Source organism: Coccidioides posadasii, chromosome 1 (assembly GCF_018416015.2).
Source record: "Coccidioides posadasii str. Silveira chromosome 1, complete sequence".
In the NCBI taxonomy this organism is placed as follows: domain Eukaryota; kingdom Fungi; phylum Ascomycota; class Eurotiomycetes; order Onygenales; family Onygenaceae; genus Coccidioides; species Coccidioides posadasii.
Genome location: NC_089407.1, coordinates 5,014,031 through 5,038,861, shown reverse-complemented (window position 1 = coordinate 5,038,861; position 24,831 = coordinate 5,014,031). Strand labels below are relative to the sequence as shown.

Below are 24,831 nucleotides of genomic sequence, written 5' to 3'. Positions count from 1 at the left end.
ATCATTCACATCAAGTATTACTTCTCTTGGCTGTTCATATTTCTCATAATGCTTTTTGTAAAACCTCAAAATATATTGTCAGTATGTTTCACACTCATCACTGGTCCAATCCTCTGAATCATATGCTCTCATGCAGCGTGATGGATGGAGGGCAGCAGCTACAGCTAGCAGCTCACCCTTTGGATGCTCAGTATCACCATAGTATTTCTGGAATTTCAAGTTGGCAGCTTTGATAGCTTCTTGAATGTTCTCTCTTGTTGTCAACTGTTGGGCCTTGTCCTCCTCTCTTTCTAAATGCTGGAAAAGATGATTGTACATTGCCCATACCAGATGAATTGTTGGGCCTGTTGTTTTGGACAGTACCTTGGTAAATCAACTGAATGGCTGCAACAGTCCAACCATATACTCTAGCTGCTTCCAGTCATGGTCCAATAAGCGAAGCCTTTGGTATTTTGGTGATGAGTCCTGGATCCATAAGTCCACAGCTTGTCGAAGCAACAAGGCACGAACACACATCTCATAGGTGGAATTCCATCTTGTGCGAACATCTTGGATCATCTTGCGCTGGTTCTCTTGTTGATATTCTCGGAAACGTGCAGCGAGTTGGGGGGAGGCATTGGTTGCATTGGCAACAAGACGAATCTATTGTCAAGCAAAGATTAGTAAATCAACTCAAGTATATCAAGACCGTTACCAAATTTCGTTACCTTTCTAAGAGTATTTGCAAATGTGTCTGTTGATGCTAGGTCATCAGTAATTGAGCTCTCATCAAAGGTAGTGGGTAGAGCATCATTGTCTGGCTGAATCTTGAGATTGCAAACCAGCTCTCGAACCACAAGTTGAATCACATGAGCAAGACAGGGTATTGTCCCACTCTCTGCATCCCAATCAGTTGTCTTGTTCAACTGCTGCAATGCTGGCCTCAACTGATGTGTAAGATGTGCTCGCATGGTACCATTGTTTGATGCATTGTCACTTGTAATTGCAAGAAGATTGCTCTCAAGCCTCCATGCTGCTAGTGATTGTTGGAGAATCTCTGCCATATTCTTGCCAGTATGAGCACCCTCTAAACTTTCAAAACCCAGTAAATGCTCACGGTACTCCCAATCCTTTGTAATGTAATAACCATTAATTGCCATAAAGGCAAGGTTATTGGGACTTGTCCAATTATCCACTGCCAGAGATACCTTGGTTGTTGGGTCATGGTCAAAGAGAAGATTTCGGAATAGCTGATTGTACATATCATTCATGACCTGATATAATGTTCCTCGTGTGGGTATCTGTAAAGCCATTGCAGGGTTGAGCATGGTTATTAATGTGCGGAATGCTGGATTCTCAATAGCACGAAATGAGAGATTCAAGGATATTAATGTTTGCACAAGCTGCCGGAGGAAATTGTCTCAATTGCATTCAGGAACAGGCAGATCTGAATCTGTTCAAGGACGCTTCGGAAACTGTTGCTAAGACACCAGGACCGTTACTAAAATTCGTTACATTTGGGAAATTAGAATCCATGACCTACCATCATGTTAACCAGAGTGTTACCCTGTCCATCACCAGTTTTTGTACAATCTTTGCTCGTTAAATGCTTCTTCAGACCACTTGTACCATTTCAAGAAAAGCTTGGATGGCTGAAAAAGGTTTGGCAATGCTTGCAAATCACCCCTGGAGTGCCCTTAGAATGCTCTGCCACCTGATCAAATTTTGACCAAAAATCAGAATGGTGTTGCTTTGCCTTCCAGTTGGGGTCACCACGCTTCTTATCATTAACCAACTGAGCAGCTTCAGTAGTCAACCACCAAGTAACAAACAACTTATGATGCAGCTCCTTCCACAATACAAATTGTTTTTTTCCATGTTGAACTATGATCAATTCTGAAGGAACCTCTGTAGATTTTGCTTGTTTGCTGGCTTCAGCCATTAGGTTTTTCTTTCTTTTTTTTTTTTTTTCACAATCAAATTGATTTTTCTCTAAGTTCTGCCTTAGTCAAAAAAGTAACAAAATGTGGTCAGAGCCCACGCAAAATTTGACAATCTCTAGGTAGTTAGCCTCATTTTACTCTGTAAGTACAGCAACCAACTACAAAATCTTCTTCTTCTACAAAATGGAACATTCTTCTTCAGGAAAATAAAACATTTTGCCAATTTAATGGCACCCCATTCTCAAATTAATATGAAAAAAGAACTAAAAACCTAACTTCCTCCCCTAGGCATCAATAATCCAATCATCCTCCACCTCATTGTCCTCCTCATCATCCTCATCAGAGGACACCACAACCTCAAAATCATCTTCCTCCACCTCCTCTGGGGCAGGTGGGCTGTTGTTGTCTTCACTCAGACCCTGTAATTGGCCCAGGAATCCCCTCATCTCCTCCTCAACCCCCTCTCTCGACACACCGACCGCAGCAAGACAATCATGACCATGGGCCATGACCTTGGCCTCAAGCCTGGCTATCATTTGGCAGAATCAGGCCTCCCTACATGCAGCAATAGGATGCTGCGCCTGGCTTGTTTTGGCCTAAATATGTCAGGACCATTACCAAATTTCATTACTTTTGGATCCTACCTTCTTTTTCTGCCAAGCTTCATTCTCAGCCTCTGTGACCTCTTCTCAGCAACACTTCTTCTCTTCCTCCCTCTCCTTTTACTGAGAGACCATGAGCTGGTGCTCATGGTACTCCTTTGACTTGCCCTTGGCAAATCACTTGGCCATCAACTCTTCAATGGCTTTATCTTCAATCATCTTGCAATCCTCCTCACTGCTATTCTGCCTGCAATGGATGTCAATATGATTCAACACAAACCACTGAGGGTGCATACCACTCATGTTTTGCTCAGATCCTCTTCAGCACATCATGGCATGCCTTGCAATCCACCTCTCCTGCCTTGAATATGTCTTTTTGATGGCCTTCCAAGGCCTGGCGGTGCTCCCATGCCACACAGGTCTTCTCTCTCATTGAATATTGTTTTGGCCCCATCTTCACAATCATATGCGATGAGTTGAATTGCTGGCTACAGAATAATGAGATTATAGAGTATATTGACCAAGTACTTGCATAGGATGGTTACTATACTCATTGTTTACATTCTACAGGCACATTGCTATGGGCAAGCTCAACGCGTTGTTGCTATGCTGGCTACAGGATAATGGGATTATAGAGTGTATTGACCAAGTACTGTAGGATGGTTACTATACACATTGTTTACATTCTACAGGCATGTTGCTATGGGCAAGATCAACACATTGTTGCTATGCTGGCTACAGGATAATAACATCAGGTCAGTCTCTCTTCTCTTCTCTTCCTCTTCCTCTTCTTCTTCTTTCTCTTCAGGGCTAACATTGACAATTCCCCCCCTTCCCCCCCCAACCACCTTTTTATTTACTGCGCTTCAACATCCACGCGTACAACAAACATATACTGCAACAAAATGGGTCACATTAAGAGGTGAGTGCTTGCAGAATACTGCTCTGGCGCACATTGTTTACTGACAAGATGTTAGTTTTCCCCATGCACATCCATTTCGCACAGCTGGAGAGGAGCGGCACAAGGCCGCATTGAAAGAATGGGCCCTGAAGAAGGGCAATTGGCATAAAGCCAATAAAGATGTTGACCTGGCCAACTTTGACCAGGAGAATCCCCGCCCCCGCCCCCCCGTTCAAAATTGGAAGGCCGGCACTCATATGTCAAAAAGTAACAATTTTTGGTAACAGTCTTGATGCTAATTGGTGAAAATAGGTGCCATCAAGGAAATCCACCACTTCCAGAGCTCTACCAAGCTAATCTTGCCAGTGGCCCCGTTCCAGCAATTGGTTCGGGAAATTACTTTGTCCTGTCACCAAGGACATGAATATCGCTGGCAACATACTGCCATTGAGTCACTTCAGAAGACAGCTGAAGCAACCTTGTGCGCTCTGTTTGAGTGTAAGTCACCCTTAGCAATGGCACCAACAATTATACTGAGTAATATAGGCTCTGTTATGGCAATGGCGCACCATAAGCGCGTTACAGTCAACGCCAACAATATGAAGCTCGTTCTTGGCATCGGTGCCAAAATCAGGTCAAACTATTTCAGCCCAATTGATGCGCCTGATCACCCCGCCCCTGCCACCACCACCCGCCACCTGCGTGCTGCCCCCGCCCCGCCAACTACCACTGCTGCCACTCCACCACCACCACCACCACCCACCACCGCCTCCCTGCCTCCCCCGGCGCCGTCAGGGTCTCCGCCCGTCAAATGGCGGGTATTAGAGCCCCTGTCCAGTTCACAAAGCCAGTTCTGGAGGAGCAGGAGGAGGAGGAGGAGGAGAAGGAGGAGGAGGAGGAGGAGGAGTGGGAGAAGGAGGAGGAGGGGGAGGAGGAGGACAATGATGATGATGAAGATGATGACAATGATGATTAACTTGCCATTTAGGCAGTTCCTGTTTGTTTGCTGGCTTCGGCCATTAGTTAGTTTTAATACTTTGTTTCTTTTGACAATCAAATTGATTTTTCTATGGGTTCCGCCTTCATCAAAAAAGTAACGAAATTTGGTAACGGTCCACACAAAATTTGATCAGTTTGACTCTTCCCTATGAATTTGACACAATGGGACCAGGAATCCTGGTCCCATCCCGGTCCCACTATGGACCCGGCCGGGATGGGAAATGGGAGTCTACCATCTCTGCTGGGATGGGATGTGGGACATAATTTTCTATTTGAGAATGGGACCGGGAAATAATTTCTGGGATAGGGATGGGAACGGGACCTCAAGCTCTTGAGTGGGATGGGACATGGGACTGAGATTTCATATTTGGGATCCTGGCTGTTTCTAAATTCGGGACCGGGACCAGGTTCAATGGGAAATGGGATCCTGTCCCGGTCCCGAATACCAGCCTAGTCACAGAGGCAATGATTCCAGCTTCTTTGGTGCTTATTTCCTTTGGCTGGCCTGATCTAGGAGCATCTTCCACATAACTGAGAGAAATTCGAGGGTCATTCTTGGGATCAAAGCCACGGTCTTTTGCTCGCTTTTGAATGTTATAGAGGGTAGAAGGAGGAATCTGGAGGGTATGAGAAACATCTAAGATAGAAATTCCATAAGAGATCAAAGCAAGAGCTTGAATTCGCGTAACAAGCTTATCATGGAGAGAGATTTCTCTGGAAGGCATGGTGGGCAGATTTGATGTTTTGAATTTGGAGAGATTTGGAAAAAGGTGGGAGCCAGGCTGTTTGTTGAATAATAGGAGATACCTGCTACCCCACCAAATTTTGGTGGGGCAGCAGGTAACTGCAATACGTTGTAACAAAATAGAGTTTCCGGGAACTTTTGTTCCACACCTCCGTACGGAGTACCTAGGTAACAAATTCACCGATGGCTGGAAAAAAGATATTCCGTAGTTATCGAGGTTCGGCGTTATGGCCGCGAGTGAACCAACGTCCACTTGTGATCATGCCGACCAAGCGTACCCTCCGGGGGGAGATCACCTACTCCCAGGCCAAAGGGAGCGATGGCAATGTCGTACGCGAGCTGTCTTACACGGCCGAGCAGGCGAAGTTTTACACGCGCATATACCGGAATTGTGATGTGATTTCCGAGCTCGTTGCTCACCACCTAGGTATCTGTCCTTCAGCTTGTCAAGTGGAAGGACCAAAGAAATGGATGAGTGGCAGCTTCAACCTCTGCGTGCCTGTCAATGTCAACGCTTTACGGCGCGTAATCATGCGCTTTCCTCTCCCCTATCGCGTGGGCGAGAGCTTTCGTCCTGGAAACGCGGATGAGAAGGTGCGTTGTGAGGCTGCAACCTATGCTTGGATCAGCCAGGAGTGCCCTTCAATTCCAATACCACATTTATATGGGTTTGCTCTTTCAACTGGCCAGCTTGTGAGAACTTTTGTCTTTTTCTACCTCTCTTTTTTTGTTAATTTGTTGTTAATAAACTCTCCAGTTTACTTCGAGAGAGCATCTACCATTTCTCACACAGCTATGGCATTCCCTAAAATGCACATTTCGAAAGCTGCTCCAACTTCCCCTTCCATCTCGACTAGTTCAACATCCAACCACTATCTCCAATAAACTTGGCCCGTATTTGCTCATAGATTTCATTGAGGAAGCAGATGGAAGGATGCTCTCAGATGACTGGCATGACAAGTATGATGGTAATCAGGCACTACGGATGAATTTGTTTCGAAACCTTGCAAAAGTCATCCTCACCCTCAGCCACAAGCCCTTGCCAAAAATTGGATCCTTTACAATTGATAACGATGGCTTTCTGCGACTGGAAAATAGGCCTCTCGCAGCGGATTCAACAATTGTGGAAAACGAGGAGACACCTCTTGATATTCCCCGAGACCGCGTGTACCATACAGTCGACTCATATGTTAATGATCTCTTATCCGTCCACGATAGCTACTTACGCTACCAGCCAAATTCACTCGCTTGTGTGGCAGATTGTGTCACTCAAATGTCAGCATTATCTATGATGCGCGCTCTATCAGCCCGGTTTTTCGAGCCTACTCTGAACCATGGACCATTTTATCTTGACTGATTTGCACGCAAGCAACATTCTTGTTGACGATGACTGGAATATCAAGTACCTGATTGATCTCGAGTGGCCATCGCGCAACCAGTGGAATTTATGCAGCCGCCTTACTGGTTGACTGGTGAGACTGTGGATGAAATAAGCCCTGATAAATACAGTGAGCGTCATAAGGAGTTTACGGAAATGTTCAAGGAGCAGGAGCACAAGATTCACCCGTCCCACTCCATACAGTGTTCCTCCGTCATCAAGAGGGCCTGGGAGACTGGTGCATTCTGGTACATTTTAGCACTGCTGTCCCCGTCTAGCCTCGGCAAACTCTTCTATACACGGATCCAACCCCAGTTTACAATGGCAGACATGGACAGAGTCCCGTTTCTCATGACAACATATCAACACTGGACGCGCGACGCAGCGGGATTTCTGAAGACTAAGGTCAAAGATAAGATGGAGTATAACGAGCGGCTTCAACAGATATTCGGGGTGAAGGACGAGGAGCTCAACGAGGGGCTCAAAAATGACCTAGACAGGTTTGAGCGTGCAAAACTGGTATTGGGATGAGCGTCATACCTCTTCTCCCATATTTCTCTTCGATTATTTGGATTGTTTCCACCAGTCTCGCCTGTTTTCCTTGCCGCCGCGATAACATCTTCATCGACAGCTCTTTTTACCGCGTTGTCTAATTCCTGTGCCCCTCTCGCAAACCGAGCTTGCTGGGCAGCTTTCCCCGAAGTGGAGAGCTGCTTTAGTTCATTTGCATTGGCTTTGATTGCCTCGGCAATAACAGGATCATAGTCTGCGGACGACACAGAGTCCCGTTTTACAGTCTTGTTTATTCTCGGCGGACATGATAAGAGTGTAGGCAACAGGTGGAGACGGACGGTGTCCTTTTTAATTCTAAGGATCAAGAGTCATTTTAGTGTTCGGAGTCGAGATATGTTTAAGTAGTCTTACCTGGCAGGGTTGTCTTTAATGCAATTTTTTTTCAGAACTCCGTATGGAAGGGCCTGGTATTGCTAGAATGTGGATGAAGACTGAGGGATTGAATCAACTGTGAGATACTGATATTTTTCTTTGTTATATATTGAGACACTTGGCTGTTTCTGAGAATGAGAGGTAGGTCGTCAGGCAGCAGTACCACACATTGTAACACCATTGTATGCGTGCTGCGCAGTTACCACTGGTCCTTAAAACCGAGGCGGTAGAGGCATGGCAAACGGTCTGTGGTGAGGCAACCAATGTGCGAGCCAACAGCAGAATACTAATATGCACCTACCGATTCCTTAATTGACATGGCTGAGGGTGCTTCATGTAGTGAGAATTGCCAGGTAGAGACATTATCTCCAACCGAACTTTTCACCTGCTCTACCCTTGCTTTTTCTGTCCGAGTATAGTTAGTATTAGCTGACCCTGCTCCTGGGGCTACTCTTACCGATAAAGCAAGGCTGGACAACCGGCGCAGGGATTCAGCAAGCAAATGAGACATGTATTCGCCAAGTGTTGATTCTGTTGATCCACAACCCCCAATCCCCGAATGTCGGCCTCATTGGCGACGCCGATGAATAACTTTTGAGGAAAGTAACTTTTAGATCTACTTTTTTGTGAAGTCTCGCTGCACCCATGATTGGGGAAAAGATCCATCAGTTTGTTGCTTGTGTTTCGCTCTTCATTTTGCGTGTAGGTACTTGGAAAATTGGTAGGGCGGATTCCGGCGGGTGAGAGGCTGCTGCCTTATCAATAGCTTGGCTTTAGGGGACCAAATTTCGGGCGACAGGAATCGAGTCGGCGTGGTCTAAATCATTTTAGTTATAAAAGGTTTAAATTGTCCAGTAAACTTACTTGTTTTCCGACGCTTTGTTCTGCAATTACCACTGAGCACCATATGCTCTCTCTTCCTTAGTACCTGTATATCAGGATAGATGTAGTTGACCGCTTCTCCGGGTGACGCGAGGGAAGTAGAACGCAACTGAGGCGGAATCCATAAACGGGATGTTTTTCGCGCCGGCGCTTTGGGTGACTTGCTGGGGTTAGATTCCGGTGACACATAAGATATATACGGACGCATATATTCATGGTAAAGTTACCGAAGAAGGCGGGTTTGAGCAACGGCTGGACGGGATATCATCCAGGCTCCTCTTTTTAGTAATCATAGGGGGAGCTCCCGGAGGTTCATACTCGGGTGTAGGAATTTCAAGAACTGATTGTATTCTCCTAGCCTCAGCCTCCTGCTCCGCCTCCCACCGCCCTTTAAGCTTAACTGGGGTGTGGCTTGGGGGCCACTCCTCAGCATCATCCCCATAATTGCGGCGTCGCAGTGTTTGAATAAAGAGCAGGCCATCAAGGCAAAATTCGAGTTTCTTAATAAATTGAGGATCACATTTTCTTTCGCATATGGGGGTGTCGGGACGGGGCTCGAGGGAACAGTCAAATCAGATACGACATGATGAAGAAGCGATGAAGCCAGATATACATACCCCGTGCAGCTTCTCATCAATAATGGAGGCGGCACTGAGCCACGGCAACCGCTCTTCAGGCGTGGCCATGGACGCGTGGCCTCGATGGTTTCTTGCAAAAAAAAGGTAGCATATTTCAGTAGGCGGACGTTGCAAGTAGAGAAGAAACTCAAGAGGATTTTGCTTGCGTGGTTGCTTTTCAAGAGTCGCAGTGTTGCTTGACGCTGCCATCAACTCTTGGCTACCATATCGGGATTTCGTTGGTCCGAAAAACCCTTATGTTTCCGAGATCTCACAGTAACCTAATTAGGAATCATGCGAGAACCATAATCCAAATAGAGAACTGTTGGAGCACTGTAGAATTTCTATTACTCTTTCAAAAATGCTTTCTTTTGGGAAATGAGCTCAGTTCTAACACATAACTGAAATTTGAATCATGAGATCAGGGGTTATTTCAAATTGAAAGAATCTTTTCTTGATTCTGAAAACTATCGCCTTGAGGACAGGTTGTACGTCGCGTGGATGTTTATCAGGGTGAAAATCTGCTTCATCAGCCCTTCAATCCCTTTCCTCAAGGCTGACTTTCTTTAGCATGGTGCTGATTCTGCGTGATTCGGGCGGGTGGAAATGTAGAAGCCACAGGGACTTTTTTGAGCACTGGAGAATACAGGTGGGTGTTGGAAGAAACTGCACTTGAAATAGTCTCTATGCACAACAACAAGTAAAGACAGAGTAGGGAGAATAAGCTGGACCGGGGAGGGCAGACCCTCCCCGAATTTGAGCATCAGGCCGCCAATGCACGGCCAAGGCAGAAATATTTGGACCATCGCGTAAACTTGACTGAACATGATGATGCTTTCAGCGGGCGGGCGACTGGTGGGGAGGGCGGGTGATTGAGGCTGGTGAGGCAGATGGTGAGGATGTTACAAAGGGGTGAGGACAGAGCGGCGAGCCTCCCGCACTAATCCGGATGCAGCGCTGCCAGATTCCCGCGTAACAACCAATGTTACCATTGTCTTCCCTCAGATGACTGATCGGGCGTAGTTCCATGGTTCACATCCGACCATCTGCCAGAAGCTGTGTGTTGCAGTGATACAGACCGCGGACACATTTCCTCCATCAATTTCCCATTAAGACTACAGAGTACTCCGTACATACAAGCCCATCACCTCTTGTGTCTTTACTAAGCTTGAATGAAGCGAGCATAACAGACTGTTATTCTCCCCAAAAAAAAAAAAAAGAAAAAGAAATTAATGCCCCGAAAGGTCAATATAGCGCAAGTTTAATGACCGGAAGACTTAAGCCCCCGCTTAGGACTCATCATGTTAGCAAGCATCATAGTAGAAACGGAGGACTCGATCCATTCTGTCACTCAAAAGTCATAGCCCTCGCTTGTAGATTTAGAATATCTCCAGCAGGCGCTTATCAGCAGCCCAAGAATCAAACAAATTGAGCTATTTTCACACACTTGCACGTTCATACCCAGGCTCATCATTCGAACTCCACACAAAAATCGCTTTCTCCGGTTCCGGCAGAACTGCACCTCTGCTCGCAGGTTTTCACGTAGGTGATATCGTCACCTCGAGCACCTCCTGGGCAGAAGAAGAGCGTATCCGTGATTTGATAGGCTGATGGGCTAGCAACACCCACCGTCTCGAGTGCCTGTTCGATTTGGCGTTCGTAGTTACCTGGAATCGGGTATTAGTTTCTTTCTGAATAGACGAAGTACAGACTTCCGAGTATATGGATTCTATCTGGAACGGAATGTCCTCACCTATCTCCAACAGGACGAAGCCGCAGTAATAATAGCCAGCTTTGCAACCTCGCGCCGCAACCAACGGAGAGAAAGCGGCAAGGATCAGTGGAACGGAGAGCTTCATGACTGAGCTTTTGTCGTAAGTTGAGTGAATAATCGGAAGAATTATGATAAGCGTTGTCCGATTCGTTGTAAGGTGCGTTGAGTTGTCTTATACCCAGATAGAAGGGCTCCTGAGTTTCCAGGCGCAGGTCTATATAGAGATCCCTCTGGCTTCATTTTGTGAAGAAACTCCCAGTTCGGCCGGCCGTGAACTCGGGAGTTCATCCGGCAATCAAAGACAATGTTGTGCCACTCCATATCAATTAGTGATTACTACAAACGAGTCACGTAGTTTAGGACATGATACATCCTGCTCGACGAGAATGGCTGAAGGTGCATAGCGTTCATGAAACGCCACGGCAGCTTTTCAGTGTCGATTTTCAACCGGACTGCAAAAATGTTTCCTCACCCCAAGCGCAGAGTTATTCTTTCCCCTCCCCTTGTTCAATGCAAGAGGAGAGAGGAGAAACCGGCAGGTATTTCGGGACAGGAGATGCGTAACGAGTAACAAAAGAATCCAGAAGAGGCAAATCGCCGCTTTTTTGGATGCTAAGATATTGGACAACCTGTAGAAATTCATGTATCGGATATGCTTTTGATACCTAGCCAGGGATATGCGGGGTTAGAGATCAAAAGCATGCAGCTGTCAAGGACAAAAAAATTCCGTTCTATGGCACAGGCGAGTGCGTGGCTCCATTTGATAGATGAGGTTTTAGTCCTGTGCTCTGTCGGACTTTAGAATCGAAGAAAGCTAAGCTATCCAGCGAGTGTAAATTTCGTTCTTGATCTACACACTTGATGGGCTTCCCTAGGCAAACATCGCTGGCTACTCCAGGTGTCACCTCTTTCGCTCCTGTAGTAGAACGGCTGGGCAACGGCCGCCTGCTGATGACCATTGGGATTCCATGAACCCTTTGAATTTCGACGAGCACGATGCAACCTATCCTGCGTTGTGTGAGCTCCCATGCTTAACTGAAAAAGGAAAGGAAAAGGAAAGGAGTCGCATTGAGATCACACTGTAGGCTGAACGAATCAAGGTGGAAAAAAAAGAAAGAAAAAGGGCAAAGCAGAAAATGCGCTGAACTGCCACGCGCTCGATCACAGACCTCTATTTCCTGAGGTTAGCATATTTCGAGTCTGTCGGGTGTTTGACAGTTAAACCCACGTAGCCTCGTATCCACATTGTGGATATAATAAGTGGGCATCATTTTCAGCCATTTTACTATTATTCATATTCAATTAACCAACGTATATTACGTTGACTCCATTGTGGTTTTGCAGGCATGGCAGACCCGTGGTTGAGCTTGACGGGTGAAGAACCATGGATGCTCGTAACTCAGGGACAACATGGAGTGAAGGGCCTCCGCGATCTTTCAGAGAATATCAGAACATGCGGCAGACGGCGGGAGAATTCAAACTTTTTGATTGCAAATATAGAAAGATGTATTTTGTAGGTGTAACCATAGAATAGTCACATCTGAGTGCTCATAACCCAGGAAGGGAAGAGAAAATGATAGTGTGGTACCCCGAATCAAGTTCGATTATATATTTGATTTCAAAAAGAAAAAAGGGAAAAGGTCCTTATTAAAGAGAAAAAATTGATACATGTATCAGATCAACGCCATATTGCATATAAAAACAACTTATCCTTCCACACATGCAAAGTAGAATAAACGTGGCAAGCCACAGAGGTCCATCAGGGAATTATTCCCCATCAGCAGAGACCAAGGTATGAGGGGAAAATGTGACAAGGTCTCCTTGTTAGTTGAAAAAGAGACGAGCTGCTATTTGGAACCGAGTGATAGAAATGACCAAGACGGCATTAAAATAATTTCGCAGGTTTGCACTGACATCACCCCAGTTCCTGGGCTCACAATGGAGCACGGCTTTGCTCTAGTACAACTAGTCAATTCATACAAATAGTACCAAGACGTGTCTGCTCGAGTGGCATTGGTAGATGGCGAAATCTTCGTATCATCCCGCGTCATCACGCTTCAGATGCCATAACGCCGGAAAGAGATATAATCAACAGGTAGGTCGTTAAAACGGGATACAAAGGCAATGGAGGATGAGATAATAGCAGAAGGAGATCGTCGACGATAACAAAGACGGACATGATGGTTCAAATATGACTGTCAGATTGAGCAACCATCGCTCAGTAGTGTGAGTCAGGGTTAGTAACCTGGAAAATTTTAGTTTCAGCAAAAGTCTAGGTAAGCAGGTGTGGCGGGGGCCGTGCGAACCTTAAGGATCCGTCTAGAGAAGTCTTGATCATCAGCAATACTGCCGTTGCTCTGTCGTCGCTGAGACATGAGACTAGGTTCCAGTCTGGAATCAGACATCGAGCCTTCAGAATATGGTTTTCCCCCAGCCACGAAATTGCTGATTGTGGCATTGCGACGATATTCCTCCATCACTTCCTTGCGCTTCTTGTACTTCAAGAAGAAGAAGATTCCACCGATGATAGCCGCCAGGACGACCACTCCAACCACCACACCGGCAGCAATACCAGCTTTGTTAGGCCCTCCTCCCTTTTTGTCTGCATCACCGCCAGCAGTAACTACAACAGTATGGCCCGATTGCGTTATCGTCTGCATCGGTGGGCTTGTAGAAGTACCGGTAGCAGTCAGAACGCTGTCATCATCCGATTCGACCTCATCATTCCTTTCTGTAATGAAAACGGAAAATGTTTTTTTCCCACCGCCTTCAAAAATTAGCAACCATATTTACCCAAGGAGAGGGGGGATAAGTGCGTGGCTTACAGTACTCCTTAGGATATCCATCACACGTAATTTTGCAATCATCGTCATCCGTTTTTTGGGACTTCGGTGGCAATTTATCTCCACAATAGCAGTGTGATCCTCTTGACAAGGCCATGGCTGGCTTCTTCAACTTCTCACATACACCCCGGCAGTATCCTACGGACTGAAATGTGTATGGACCCTGACTTTTCATGGAACCTGATGATTTGTAACATCCTTGTGATGTCTCCTTGTTAATATCGTCTGCCGCACCTACTAGACCGCCATGCAATAATATCGAAGCCGCAATGGCGGCCACTGAAAGTAGCGACCTCATGCTTGAGTGATGTGCTTGAAGCGAGTAAGGCGAATGGGTATGAATGGCACCGTCAATCAGTGGTGCCCTGTTGGGTATCCGACACTAAACAAAAAATCCTGTTCTAGAGTATCGCTTGACTTTATGCACTCGATCGAGGCAGTTCAAGCATTTCAAAATAAAGAATATCGTTTCGTATCGAGCAAACGGTTCGACCGGCTTAAGGGGTTTCGAGGCGGTGCGAGCTTCCGGGACGAAAACTAATAAATACCGATGATGTCCAGCGAATATTCAATCAGGAATGAAAGAGTCTGTGTTGATGAGCGGTTCCCTCCAGAAATCACGGTCGATTTAATTTTTATTTGATTAGTTTTGGGATTGCTCCGGTATTCTCGGAGTAATGTAGAGCCCTTAGCAGCGAGAGACGTTCGGGTGGTTGGCGATGTGCTCTGCACACAAGTGGCTCGCACTGGAGGGATGTGAGGATCGATGGATCGATCGAGATTGTGGATGGATTTGCACGAACAGTGACTTAGGGGGTCGATGAAAGAACGGCGGAAAACTGATGAATGAGGGGGTGAGTGTTTGATGGGTTGCTCACGTCTTCCCTATCTCTAGTACACTCTCGCTAAGAGATAACAACAACGCAGAAAAAAGAGCGGAATCTGAGCCCAACGAGCCAGGAAAAGACACAATGACTGCAACACGGCTTGATGGGCTAGCCAATGGTCCTTGAAGGGTGATGCCAAAGGATGGACAGAAGTTGAACTTGGGATGGAAATGAAACGAAAGTGAAGGGCTGTGTCGATGGATCGCGGAGGATGGGTGAAACCTCCTGGAAAGGATCTGACGAGCAAGGGCCAGGCCATCTAACCGTCTTGGGCGTAAGGGACGCCCATCGAACCGTAGTTACCGTACTGACGACTGGTATTGACCGCCGGTATGGGCACTTTACACACTGCTGATTGGTAAACACGTTACCGGTACGGGAATGGTACGTCACCTGGGCCAAACACGGTCACACTGATACCGCTGGGGTCGCCTGCAGCGTATGTTATTGGCGGATTCCCTCCATACCTGGTCCCATGATTACACAAAACGCCGTAATTTCAAACAATACCTGGCGCCCATGGAAATTAAGAGCGGGCCAGGAACAAGCTTAACCTGAATAGGCCACTTCGATCTCCACACTCCCTGTCCCGGTGGCTGTGCGGGATTCTCGTCGAGTCCAAATCGAGCGCAGACGCCGTGTTGATGCCTTTCAAATTCCTCAGAGCGCAGACGGAGGAGAGGGGCTCAATAATATATATGGCATCTGCGCGCAATTTTCCTACACCGTGCCTACCCCACGGAGCAGTGATTACATCAGACCAGGAAAAAAGTCATCATGACGGGAGTCTTTTCGTTGCGCAATTTCTTCAAGCAATCCCGCCAGTCATGTGAATGTTTGCGTGAGGTCCCTTTCAAACCCTTGCGCCGTTTGGGGGAGACCTGGCGCAGATGTCTCAGAAGATTGCGTTGAACTCCGTCAGATAAGAACATGGGGTTTGCGTTAGCCAGAAAGCTCGGGTTCGAACTTTTCTTGTCCTTCGTCCTTGCAGAACTGCGAGAAGCGGGTGTGCCTTTTGCGAAACTAGCCCCCTTTTTCTGATATACAGGGCCTCCTTCAGACTCCAGGACTGTACTCCGTAGACTATGTTGACTACATATTGTTATCTCAGCCACACAGTAGTCTTCCTTGGCCTGGCAGGGCGATTAAGCAGAGACAACACAGAGCAGATGCTGGAAGAGTGTTTATCGGATCCATCCAGGATCTGTTCGTGAAGAAGGTATCTATCAGATCTCTAGTGGCTGAGTCGTGGTTTCGGAGGATATCTCCGTGATTTCGGTAATTATTCAACAAGATCCAGGTCTCAGCGCGCAGGCTCTCGGCAGCCTCGGAGGAGGATCTTTATTCTCACATTTCGATGCCTCGCAAGGCTCCATCTTTGTGCCAACTCATCAACAGTGAAAGTTACAGGAACATGTATTTGTTACAGTAAGCGACAGTCCAGCTCTTTACGAAGTACTGAAAACAGGTTCCCGCCTCTCACAAAGCCTTGGAACCAACAAACACCGTCGCCCTGAAGTTTCTTAAGCTTCTTGCTGCTCAGTCTTCCGTCTGGTCATCTTAACATGATGATGATTTTCACCTCAATACCCAATAAAAGCTGCCCCTTTTATGTATGTACAGTACACTTGACAATCCATGAGGGCCAAACATTAACCACCCTGCTTGGTAGAGAGTCGAACACTAACTATTGGCATGACCTTTCTGCGTGAAATGTTCTCTGATTACAACAAAGCAAAATCCTTTGTGTTCACAGCTCAGACGACAATGAGGTGACAGGTTCATTGTAACTTGCCTCTGTTTCATCTGCATCCAATGAGGAATGAGAAGCACCAAATCAAGCAAAATGTCTCTAGAGGTTACAGAGTGAATGTAACTTACTTCTGGAGAAGCCTCCTGCAAGACATGGGGTGACCTTGTCCTCAACTCTGGAGGATAGGTCCCAGGTGCGGAAGAGGACACATCAAAAGGTTCTATTCATGGCTACAACAGTAAATTTCTCTTTAATTGATGATCGGCCCATGACTGACTGCTCTATTCACAATGTGCCCCTCGAAGTAGGCGCACAGGCACTTAGATCATGTTGGAGACCATATGGCTTTTATCACTCTGCAAATAGCTATTGGCCTGTACTGTTTTGGCTCAGGATTTGTGTATATATACAGCGTACATACAAACTTCCATCTCTGACTTCCACACACTCCCGCAATATATTGCGAATGACTTCAAGCAGGCCCTATTAGACCTTCAAGCTCGTTGTTAACTACTCCAGTTCTCTTCCACAAATGCGGGATGACTATAATCCCATTGTTAGCCAACATGACGTGAACATGTTACATGCCCAATCGCTGAAGCTCAAGAGTCAAGAGGTGCAGGTGAACAGAATGGGATAATCTGACCAGTTTTACCCTGTTCATCACCCAATGAAAGATCAAGCTAAACATGCACGTTGGAACTGTCTACTTACATGTTATCTACAAGAAATGCCATGGCAAGAACTGATGACTGGTACTTATCAATCCCAGGTCCGCCCATGAGGATCATTCCCAGACCTGCATACTGCCAGAGACATTTGGGTGGCAAGCATAAGTATATTCAGTGCATAGACTATGTTCAGCAGTCACAGTTTCGGCTATTTCTGAACGCAGAGAAGACTCAATATATAACATGAGAAAATTGGAAGTGCGACAAAGCCAATCCCGCTCGGGTACTCCGTACATCCAGACCAATACTATATATGCGTACTTGGCTGTGTCAGACCGTGAGGGGGTGCTGCCCCAGTGTCCCCTAGATCTAAACAGGAAAGACAGCAGCAATTTGAGGTACGAACCTGACAGCCGTCGCTCATGTTTAAAACAAGATGGGGCGTTACACCCTATTTGTGACACGGGTAAAGAGGGAGACAATACTTGATACGGCACCATCGCCAGCAAATCTGTGAAGTTGTGGCGAGAATGGGCCAGGTTTTCTGAACATCAGGGTCAAAGCTCCTTAAAGAGTCAAGCTTGCGTTTGAAAACTTGGGGCCCCAATGAAGATTATTGTTTTGAAAGAGACACTGTTCATTCAAGGGTTGAATTGACCTCTGACAATGAAAAGAAACAAAAGTGCTTCCATGTTGTATAAATGGCGTAGCGATTTGATTGGCTTGTTGAGAAGTTGACTTTTACACGCTTTGATTCTTTGAGCAGCTGGGACGGGGTCAATAAATTATTCAAGCATCTGAGATTCTAGTTATACAGTACAGTGATTGACGATGGCTCAGCGCATCTTAGACTTTTAATGCATTTATTTTGCGGTACATTCACCACACAGCTGTCCCATAAACCGAGTCTTATTGTCTTCCGTTTGCCCACCTTCTAATGGTCGAAGTAAAGCAAGGCTTTTCGCAAAGCACACAAATAGCTGGTTATTAACCTAAAATTGGTTTGAACACTGATTTTTCTTCCTAAGTCGAACCCTAGAGCATCTCCTCTCTCTGTTCTTCTGCATGCCATTCACGGTTTAGGGATATGTATCGTCTTGCTTATCATTAGACAACCCCATAGAGCAAACAGGCCAGCTGCAGGATGAAATTCAAACAGGGTACCACGTGCGATCACGCCAAGGGGTATATCCTCCAAGACCCAACCTTTAGAGACCCAGTATGCCATCACAGCGGCGATAGATAGGGTGGTTGGGATCGGGGTTCCTTCAAAGTATTGTGATTTTCCGGTTTTGTCTTTGGGGAGAGTAGCAACAGTGACGTTGAATCTGGCAAGACGAGTGAGGCCGCAGAGAACGAAAAAGGCGAGGACGACGTGGTCCAGTGGTGTACGGATTCCGATAGCGAATGCGGCTGCAGCAGGAGCAACACCGAAAGATATCTGCAGCGAGTGAGAGTGGTAAGCTTGTGTTTATCGATGCTATGCATGTTGTAAAAGGAATTGGCGACAAAATAAATCTCTTACCAAATCAGCTAAGGAGTCAAGCTCCTGGCCCATGAGCGACGACTTTCTTCTCCATCTAGCAACCTTTCCGTCCATGAAGTCGAAAAACAGGCCGAATGGCATGAATGCCAAAGCAATCCACAATTCTCTAAACTGATCAGGGTCTCCAAGACAGTATCGCATCGAAGAAAATATCGACATCACTAAAAACAACAATGTAAGTAGTCAATCCCAACGAAGGGCGCGCAGGTAAAGCTTGCCTCCACAGAATCCTATGGTAGGGAGTTAGTTTTTCAATGGACCGTAAAAAAGGGTGAAAGAGGATAACGGGCGAGGCTTACCATTTAATTCAGTAATCAGATCAGCAAGATGAAGGGCCCTAACTCGTATTCTCCGTGAGCAGCTGTTCAGGCAGATATTGGAGATTCCGTAGCTTATGACTTCAACCAAGCACTGACCTGATCATGCTAAAATGCCCTGTATCCGCTGAGAGAAGCATTTTTTGTTTATCTTGAGCTAACTTAAGTAAGCTTACGCATTTCGAGGCACGCTGCTGTATGTCCCAAGTACTTACTCGAATCTTTATGGTTCGCATTGCAGTCCGAACCGGCATTGTCCACCGGAGCTGAGATCGGGACAGAACTTCTGCGGGACATTGCCAAGCCTTGGACTCGGGAGCATATAATGTGGGAAAAAGGGCTGCGAACAGGAACTTTGGTGGGAGATTGATGGTTTTGCAGTTTTTGAGGTTGTTATTGGTGTTGTTGAAAGAAGGATCACTGAGAAAATTCAAGGACAGCTGACAACGGAGCAATAGTGTTCTTGAATTTTTGGCTGCTGATTCGAAACGTCATAAGCGGCCATAGGCACCGAAATCAGAAGCTGAATTTCTTGCAGCCAAGCTTGGACTTCACAGCCAATCGAGAGGTGGAACTACAGAATGTCACAATTTTGTTGATTCACTACAAAACTCAGCGCAAAATTTTCGTCTATTTTTACACGATCCTGCTGAAATACAACAATCAGATCAAGGTTGTGGACAGCCGTATCCAAACGAAAACTCCCAGCCACACATGCTCCTGAACGCCAAATAGGAAAGGCAGAATTAACCGCGACCCCGGAACCCGCCTCGAGAACCTCCTCTTGGACCACCGCGTGAAGAGAATCCACCGCCTCTTCCACCTCGAGCTCCACCTCCACCTCTGCCTCCGAAGCCTCCTCCGAAGCCTCCTCTCCCTCTAGGAGCTCCTCTTCCACCGCGGGCGCCACCTCTTCCTCCACGGACACCACCTCTACCGGTTCCAGCGGCTTTCTTTGGTTTTGAAACCCCTAGAAGAATTTGTTAAAACATCATTTTAATATCAGTCGACGACCTTTTATCTTACCTGGTGGTGGCTTGGGTTTTGGCAGGAATCTAGGACGCGCGATTAGTATCCCAGCAAAGTATATCAACAAAGTGTCAACGTACTTCTCCAGAGGTAACAGCTTGTCGCCCCCAATGTAGAATTTGTCACCCGGTTTGAAAGATGTCGCGACGATACCCTCCTGCGGCTTTATCGTAAAGTACACTTGGTTGATTGGTCCCAAAACCTCATCTACTTTTCCGACTGGCGTCTAATTTGCGCGTCATGTTAGCCCATTGGAGGTCCTGCGATCCCGCACATAGAGAGATCATATGTACCTTATTCTCGAGATATATCGGCGTGTTGAAGTACGGGATTTTGGGATTGATTGATTCACAAACCATCTCTCCTTCGCACGCGTGCATAAATGAGCCCATTTCTAAAATTTGATCAGTTTCTCGTTCAACTAAAATGATTCGCTAAGATGTACCTAAAACGGTTGTCGGGGGCCCAAAAGATTGTTGCATTCCTCCTCGTCCTGATGCCGCAGCTCGCCATCAGCATTTTTCATGAGCAATTTCACATTTCTATCGGGGTCTTACCACCACGAGCAGAAAAACCACCACGATTGGCGCCGGTGCCAAATCCGCGGCCTCTGCTACCCCCTCGCGATGCCATGTTGCCGATCCTTTGGTTAAATGTAGACCGGTTTGGAGAATTTGTATGCAATCAACGAGTTGCTCTCGCTCAACACCAAAAGCTAGCTTCGGCTAAGATTGTGAAAAATATGTCATCACGTGACTCACCGCCTTCTCTGCCGGCGCGGGCTCGTAAAATTGTCCCCTCACCAAATCTAGATCTGGCGAGTCGATCGAGAATAGAGACTCACCAGGCGACTACGTGGGAAAATTTGGGATAGTGACAACTACAATTGGGTTCTCAACATGGCTGGAGAAAGCGCAAAGCCGCAGGTTTCTGAAGGCGTCCAAACCGACCTCCCTGATCGGTCCGTCTCGTCCACTCCCACTGCCCCTCAGCAGAAAGCGGGCAAGCCAAAGCCGAAGAAACCAGAGGAGACGCCCCTTCCAGACTTCATCGTCGAGCGTAATAGGCTGTTCGCTGAGTTGAAAAGGGCTGCTGATGAGGAATTAAAATCCAAACCTCGATTTGACATTACGGTCACCCTCGATGTCGGTGACGGCCCGCCGGCAACAGTCATTGCCAAGGCTTGGGAATCTACCCCGGGCTCTTTCTTGAAGGACATACCAAAGGAACTTAGCTCAAATGTTGTTATTGCGAAGCTTGATGGCAAACAACTCTGGGACTTGGATCGGCCTCTGGAGAGAGACTGCAGGGTTTCCTATCTTCCCTTTGACTCACCAGAGGGAAGGGAGGTGTTTTGGCACTCCAGTGCGCACGTTTTGGGTGAGGCTGCCGAGTGCGAATATGGCTGTATGCTTTCGCATGGACCTCCCACCGCCCAAGGATTTTTCTATGATATGGCTCTGCCAGACAAGTGAGCACTGCCACCCAAGATGTCGAGGTGATCACTAACCCCATGGCAGCGGAGTCGTGAAGGAATCGGACTGGCCCTCTTTGGATTCCCGGTCCGCGAGAATTTTCAAAGAAAAGCAATCCTTTGACCGATTGGAGGTGTCGAAAGAAAATTTGAGGAAGATGTTCGGTTACAGCAAATATAAAATGCATTATATCAATAACCTTGTTGAAGGAGAGAGCAGCACCGTGTATCGGTGTGGAACGCTTGTTGATTTATGCAGAGGACCCCATATTCAGAATACGGGCAAAATAAAGGCAATGAAGATCATGCAGGTAAGTTGTCAGCAATCTTGTCCGATTCCGGCGACTAACAACCTTTAGAACTCTTCTGCATATTTCCTGGGTGATCAATCAAATGACTCCCTCCAACGGATTCGTGGTGTGGCGTTCCCCGATAAGAAGTCACTGCAGGAACATCTAAAATTTCTCGAGGAGGCCGAGAAGCGCAACCACCTGAAAATCGGAAAGGAACAGGAGCTGTTCTTCTTTGACGAGGTGTCTCCTGGTTGTCCCTTCCTCCTCCCTAACGGTACCAAAATTTTCAATGCACTGCAAAAACTTCTCCGTACAGAGTACCGCAAACGCGGCTACCAAGAAGTTCAATCACCAAACATGTACGATGTTGGCTTGTGGCGTACTTCTGGTCATTGGAATCATTACAAAGACGATATGTTCAAACTTGCCGTGGAGAAACGGGAGTGGGCCTTGAAGCCCATGAACTGCCCCGGTCACTGCATTATGTTCAATCATCGTGAGAGAAGCTACCGAGAACTGCCACTCCGTATGGCGGATTTCGGCGTACTTCATAGAAATGAGGCTTCCGGTGCATTACATGGGTTGACTCGTGTTCGGAAGTTCCAGCAAGACGATACGCACATCTTCTGCACTGAGGACCAGGTATTCCTCACTCCACATTTCTAAACTAGAGACACTCACTAATGGTCGTCGCAGATCACCCAAGAAATCGAAGGCCTCTTTGACTTCCTTCGCGCTATCTATGGTCTTTTTGGGTTCAGTTTCAAACTCAAACTATCAACTCGGCCAGAGAAATATTTGGGCAAACTTGAGACTTGGGATTTTGCTGAAGCTCAATTGAAGGAGGCCCTTACCAGATTTAAAGGGTCAGATTGGGAAATAGATGAAGGTGATGGTGCATTCTACGGACCAAAGATCGATATTACCATTCAGGATGCTCTTAAGAGAGAGTTCCAGTGTGCTACCATCCAGCTCGATTACCAGCTGCCTCAAAACTTCAAGCTTGAGTACATGACCAACGAAATAGCTAAACCCAAGGCTCCGGAGCCTAAGAAGGAGGAATCTGGACCCCGGGAAGGTGGTGATAGTAAAGCTGCTGACTCTGATGATGGTGTCCCGGGACCTGGACGTGCCCGGCCTGTTATGATTCATCGCGCCATCATCGGTAGCTTTGAACGCTTCTTCGGGATTTTGATTGAACATTTTGGTGGAAAATGGCCATTCTGGCTCAGCCCTCGACAGATCCTCATTGTGCCAGTTATGCCTGCCGTCTATGATTACGTGGAGGAGCTCCAAGGTATCCTTCGCGGCGATAAACTGAACGTAGATATCGATGTCAGCGGAAATACTCTGCAGAAGAAAATTCGAAATGGCCAGTTGGCTCAATATAATTTTATCTTCGGTGGGTCTTTGCGGGTTTTCTTTCATGCCTATGGATCTTTGCTAACACCTCTTCAATTAGTTGTCGGAGCACAAGAAAAGGAAACCCGCACGGTCAACATCCGGAACCGAGATGACCCCAGCTCCCAAGCAAAGGGAAGCTTGGTCCCCCTTAATGAAGCCAGAGAGAAATTGCGTGCTTTGCGCAAGGAACGCCGCCTTGTCAATGCGCTGTAATCTTTGAAACTCAAACTTTTGCCGCAAGGAAAAGTCATCGATGATTCTACTTGTACTTAGATGACATATAGAGAAGAGGAGATCTAGAAACACCTTTTCACAATGCTAGCATTTCTAGCATTAAGGCTCTTTTCCTGACCAAGTCAAGATACCGATGAATCTTGGTACAACTGGGGGAAAGGTTAAAGAAATATAAGGAACGCTGATGACATTGACATGACTTTCATAGCCTTTTAGTTAGAACCCGGGAATGCAGAGAAATAGAGGCCTATTAGCAATTTTCTGAAGTGATATGTGTAGTCTCTGACAAAGCTGTGCTAGGGAGACCAGACCCAAAGGTGGATTTTATGATTATGGGTATCGGGAAGGTTTGACAGCGGAAACCCACCATCGCACTGAGGGAATGCTTGATAGCATCGATGATGATTGGCTCGCGGGATGATAAGGGGGGTATCGACCGTTTTTGCCTTCGTATGTCGAAGATGGAGGTTCAAAGGATATATTGAAAGATGACATTGTTAATGAAGAGCTCATGGAGGTCACCCAGCCATCAGTCGTCGATGGTGAAGCGAGGCGGGCCAAAGCATCCGACTTGAATTTTCCTCCGAACTGGCGTCCGAATTCTCGCGGCAGGAACGTAACTAATTAACTATTAGCGCGCTGCATTGAGCCAAGTCACACGGAGGGGTGATCATGAGATGGCCGATTGACTCCTGGGAGAACGGCTACAAACAGAGTACAGCTTTTGGGTTGATCAAAAAACTAGAGATAGGACTACAAAGTTTGACGGGGTCGTTTCGACATCCATTTTGTTTCATAATGTCGTGTGAGGGAGAGAAAGGCTAGAGAGGGCCAGGAATCCATTGAGCAAGTATTGGAGGTGAGGGGTCGCTGGGTGCACGTTTGCTTCCAAGACGAAATGTTGCTGCCTTGGGCAGGATCCGATCTCCAGCGCCTTGGGACTGAGCGGCCGTTCCGTCCGAACCGTGCCGCCCATCTTGCTCCGATTAACGACGGCATAATGCCACTAGCTCAAGATATCATCGATTCGGGCAGCGCGGCCAAGGATCTGCGAGATTGTTTCTCGAAGCCAAGTGGCTTGATTGGATGGACCGCACGTCAAAGGAAGCACACTTGCTGCCTATCTGCAGAATCGCGGCGAAGCGAAACACCATCGCATGCGATTTGGGTCTGGCATGCTCCCATGCTCCGAATGCAAAATGTCAGCTGAGAGGGCTTTTTGATATATGAGTTTGGGCTGAAGTAACGATCAGTCGGCTGGCTCTTTCGAACTGGAATGTGCTACAAAAGTTACGCTGTAGATTACAAAGGAGTTTGGAGTGAATTTATTGTCGTGAGGAAAATGAAGCCAGCTGATTCGCGCGTGAGCAATAAGCGGTAAGCGTATGGGGTGGTCATCACACACAGGACCTGGATGCGTGTTTTTTTCTGGTGAGCAAACCGGTTCTTGAGCTCTTGGTTCCGTCCGCATGAAATCCATCTCAGCACTTTTATCGTTCACTAGTCAACTCTAAACAGGGATGCTGCTCTTGTGGCTTTCTGCAATACCCGTATTATCATCCTCGCCAACAGCGAAAGTGGAATTGAAAAACGCATTTCGTATTTTGAGGGTGAT

General features: G+C 46.8%; 8 protein-coding genes across 8 annotated transcripts; 3 read left to right on the top strand and 5 right to left on the bottom strand.

Moving 5' to 3' along the window:
• Positions 1 to 5,430: 5,430 nt before the first annotated feature.
• On the top strand, positions 5,431 to 6,526 carry D8B26_001432 (uncharacterized protein; the record flags this gene model as incomplete). Its single annotated transcript, XM_066123534.1, has 2 exons — positions 5,431 to 5,862; positions 5,927 to 6,526. 2 exons carry the CDS (start codon positions 5,431 to 5,433, stop codon positions 6,524 to 6,526), a joined length of 1,032 nt encoding a protein of 343 aa, XP_065979608.1.
• A 60-nt stretch (positions 6,527 to 6,586) lies between these two features.
• On the top strand, positions 6,587 to 7,078 carry D8B26_001431 (uncharacterized protein; the record flags this gene model as incomplete). Its single annotated transcript, XM_066123533.1, has 1 exon — positions 6,587 to 7,078. Exon 1 carries the CDS (start codon positions 6,617 to 6,619, stop codon positions 7,076 to 7,078), a length of 462 nt encoding a protein of 153 aa, XP_065979607.1. The 5' UTR covers positions 6,587 to 6,616.
• A 1,508-nt stretch (positions 7,079 to 8,586) lies between these two features.
• Positions 8,587 to 9,060, bottom strand: D8B26_001430 (uncharacterized protein; the record flags this gene model as incomplete). Its single annotated transcript, XM_066123532.1, has 2 exons — positions 8,587 to 8,928; positions 8,992 to 9,060. The coding sequence occupies 2 exons, from the start codon at positions 9,058 to 9,060 to the stop codon at positions 8,587 to 8,589; spliced, it is 411 nt and encodes a 136-aa protein (XP_065979606.1).
• A 1,072-nt stretch (positions 9,061 to 10,132) lies between these two features.
• Positions 10,133 to 10,850, bottom strand: D8B26_001429 (uncharacterized protein; the record flags this gene model as incomplete). The annotated part of the gene is made up of 2 exons (XM_003065432.2): positions 10,133 to 10,658; positions 10,745 to 10,850. The coding sequence occupies 2 exons, from the start codon at positions 10,848 to 10,850 to the stop codon at positions 10,462 to 10,464; spliced, it is 303 nt and encodes a 100-aa protein (XP_003065478.1). The 3' UTR covers positions 10,133 to 10,461.
• A 2,133-nt stretch (positions 10,851 to 12,983) lies between these two features.
• D8B26_001428 (uncharacterized protein) lies at positions 12,984 to 13,906 on the bottom strand (the record flags this gene model as incomplete). Its single annotated transcript, XM_003065431.2, has 3 exons — positions 12,984 to 13,010; positions 13,072 to 13,532; positions 13,591 to 13,906. 3 exons carry the CDS (start codon positions 13,904 to 13,906, stop codon positions 12,984 to 12,986), a joined length of 804 nt encoding a protein of 267 aa, XP_003065477.1.
• Positions 13,907 to 17,681: 3,775 nt separating this feature from the next.
• Positions 17,682 to 19,198, bottom strand: CHO1 (CDP-diacylglycerol-serine O-phosphatidyltransferase). Its single transcript, XM_003065430.2, has 6 exons — positions 18,998 to 19,198; positions 18,882 to 18,939; positions 18,765 to 18,802; positions 18,684 to 18,695; positions 18,445 to 18,626; positions 17,682 to 18,360 (listed from the first exon to the last, which is right to left on the bottom strand). Exons 1-6 carry the CDS (start codon positions 19,077 to 19,079, stop codon positions 17,992 to 17,994), a joined length of 741 nt encoding a protein of 246 aa, XP_003065476.1. The 5' UTR covers positions 19,080 to 19,198; the 3' UTR covers positions 17,682 to 17,991.
• Positions 19,199 to 19,365: 167 nt separating this feature from the next.
• On the bottom strand, positions 19,366 to 20,486 carry GAR1_1 (H/ACA snoRNP pseudouridylase subunit). The gene is made up of 6 exons (XM_003065429.2): positions 20,369 to 20,486; positions 20,257 to 20,304; positions 20,105 to 20,205; positions 19,892 to 20,037; positions 19,809 to 19,837; positions 19,366 to 19,752 (listed from the first exon to the last, which is right to left on the bottom strand). The coding sequence occupies exons 1-6, from the start codon at positions 20,442 to 20,444 to the stop codon at positions 19,529 to 19,531; spliced, it is 624 nt and encodes a 207-aa protein (XP_003065475.2). The 5' UTR covers positions 20,445 to 20,486; the 3' UTR covers positions 19,366 to 19,528.
• Positions 20,487 to 20,710: 224 nt separating this feature from the next.
• On the top strand, positions 20,711 to 23,195 carry THS1 (threonyl-tRNA synthetase; the record flags this gene model as incomplete). The annotated part of the gene is made up of 5 exons (XM_003065428.2): positions 20,711 to 21,282; positions 21,332 to 21,596; positions 21,645 to 22,220; positions 22,275 to 22,980; positions 23,041 to 23,195. The coding sequence occupies 5 exons, from the start codon at positions 20,711 to 20,713 to the stop codon at positions 23,193 to 23,195; spliced, it is 2,274 nt and encodes a 757-aa protein (XP_003065474.1).
• Between the last annotated feature and the right edge of the window lie 1,636 nt (positions 23,196 to 24,831).

What these genes read in the sequence shown, in the direction of transcription:
- GAR1_1 (XM_003065429.2), bottom strand. Translation starts at nt 20,444, where the DNA reads ATGGCATCGCGAGGGGGTAGCAGAGGCCGCGGATTTGGCACCGGCGCC. An exon ending in GCCCCCGACAACCGTTTTAG is followed by an intron (nt 20,206 to 20,256) that starts GTACATCTTAGC and finishes ATCAAATTTTAG; the next exon opens with AAATGGGCTCATTTATGCAC. An exon ending in CGATATATCTCGAGAATAAG is followed by an intron (nt 20,038 to 20,104) that starts GTACATATGATC and finishes CGCGCAAATTAG; the next exon opens with ACGCCAGTCGGAAAAGTAGA.
- CHO1 (XM_003065430.2), bottom strand. Translation starts at nt 19,079, where the DNA reads ATGTCCCGCAGAAGTTCTGTCCCGATCTCAGCTCCGGTGGACAATGCC. An exon ending in TGCGAACCATAAAGATTCGA is followed by an intron (nt 18,940 to 18,997) that starts GTAAGTACTTGG and finishes TACTTAAGTTAG; the next exon opens with CTCAAGATAAACAAAAAATG. An exon ending in GGGCATTTTAGCATGATCAG is followed by an intron (nt 18,803 to 18,881) that starts GTCAGTGCTTGG and finishes AATACGAGTTAG; the next exon opens with GGCCCTTCATCTTGCTGATC.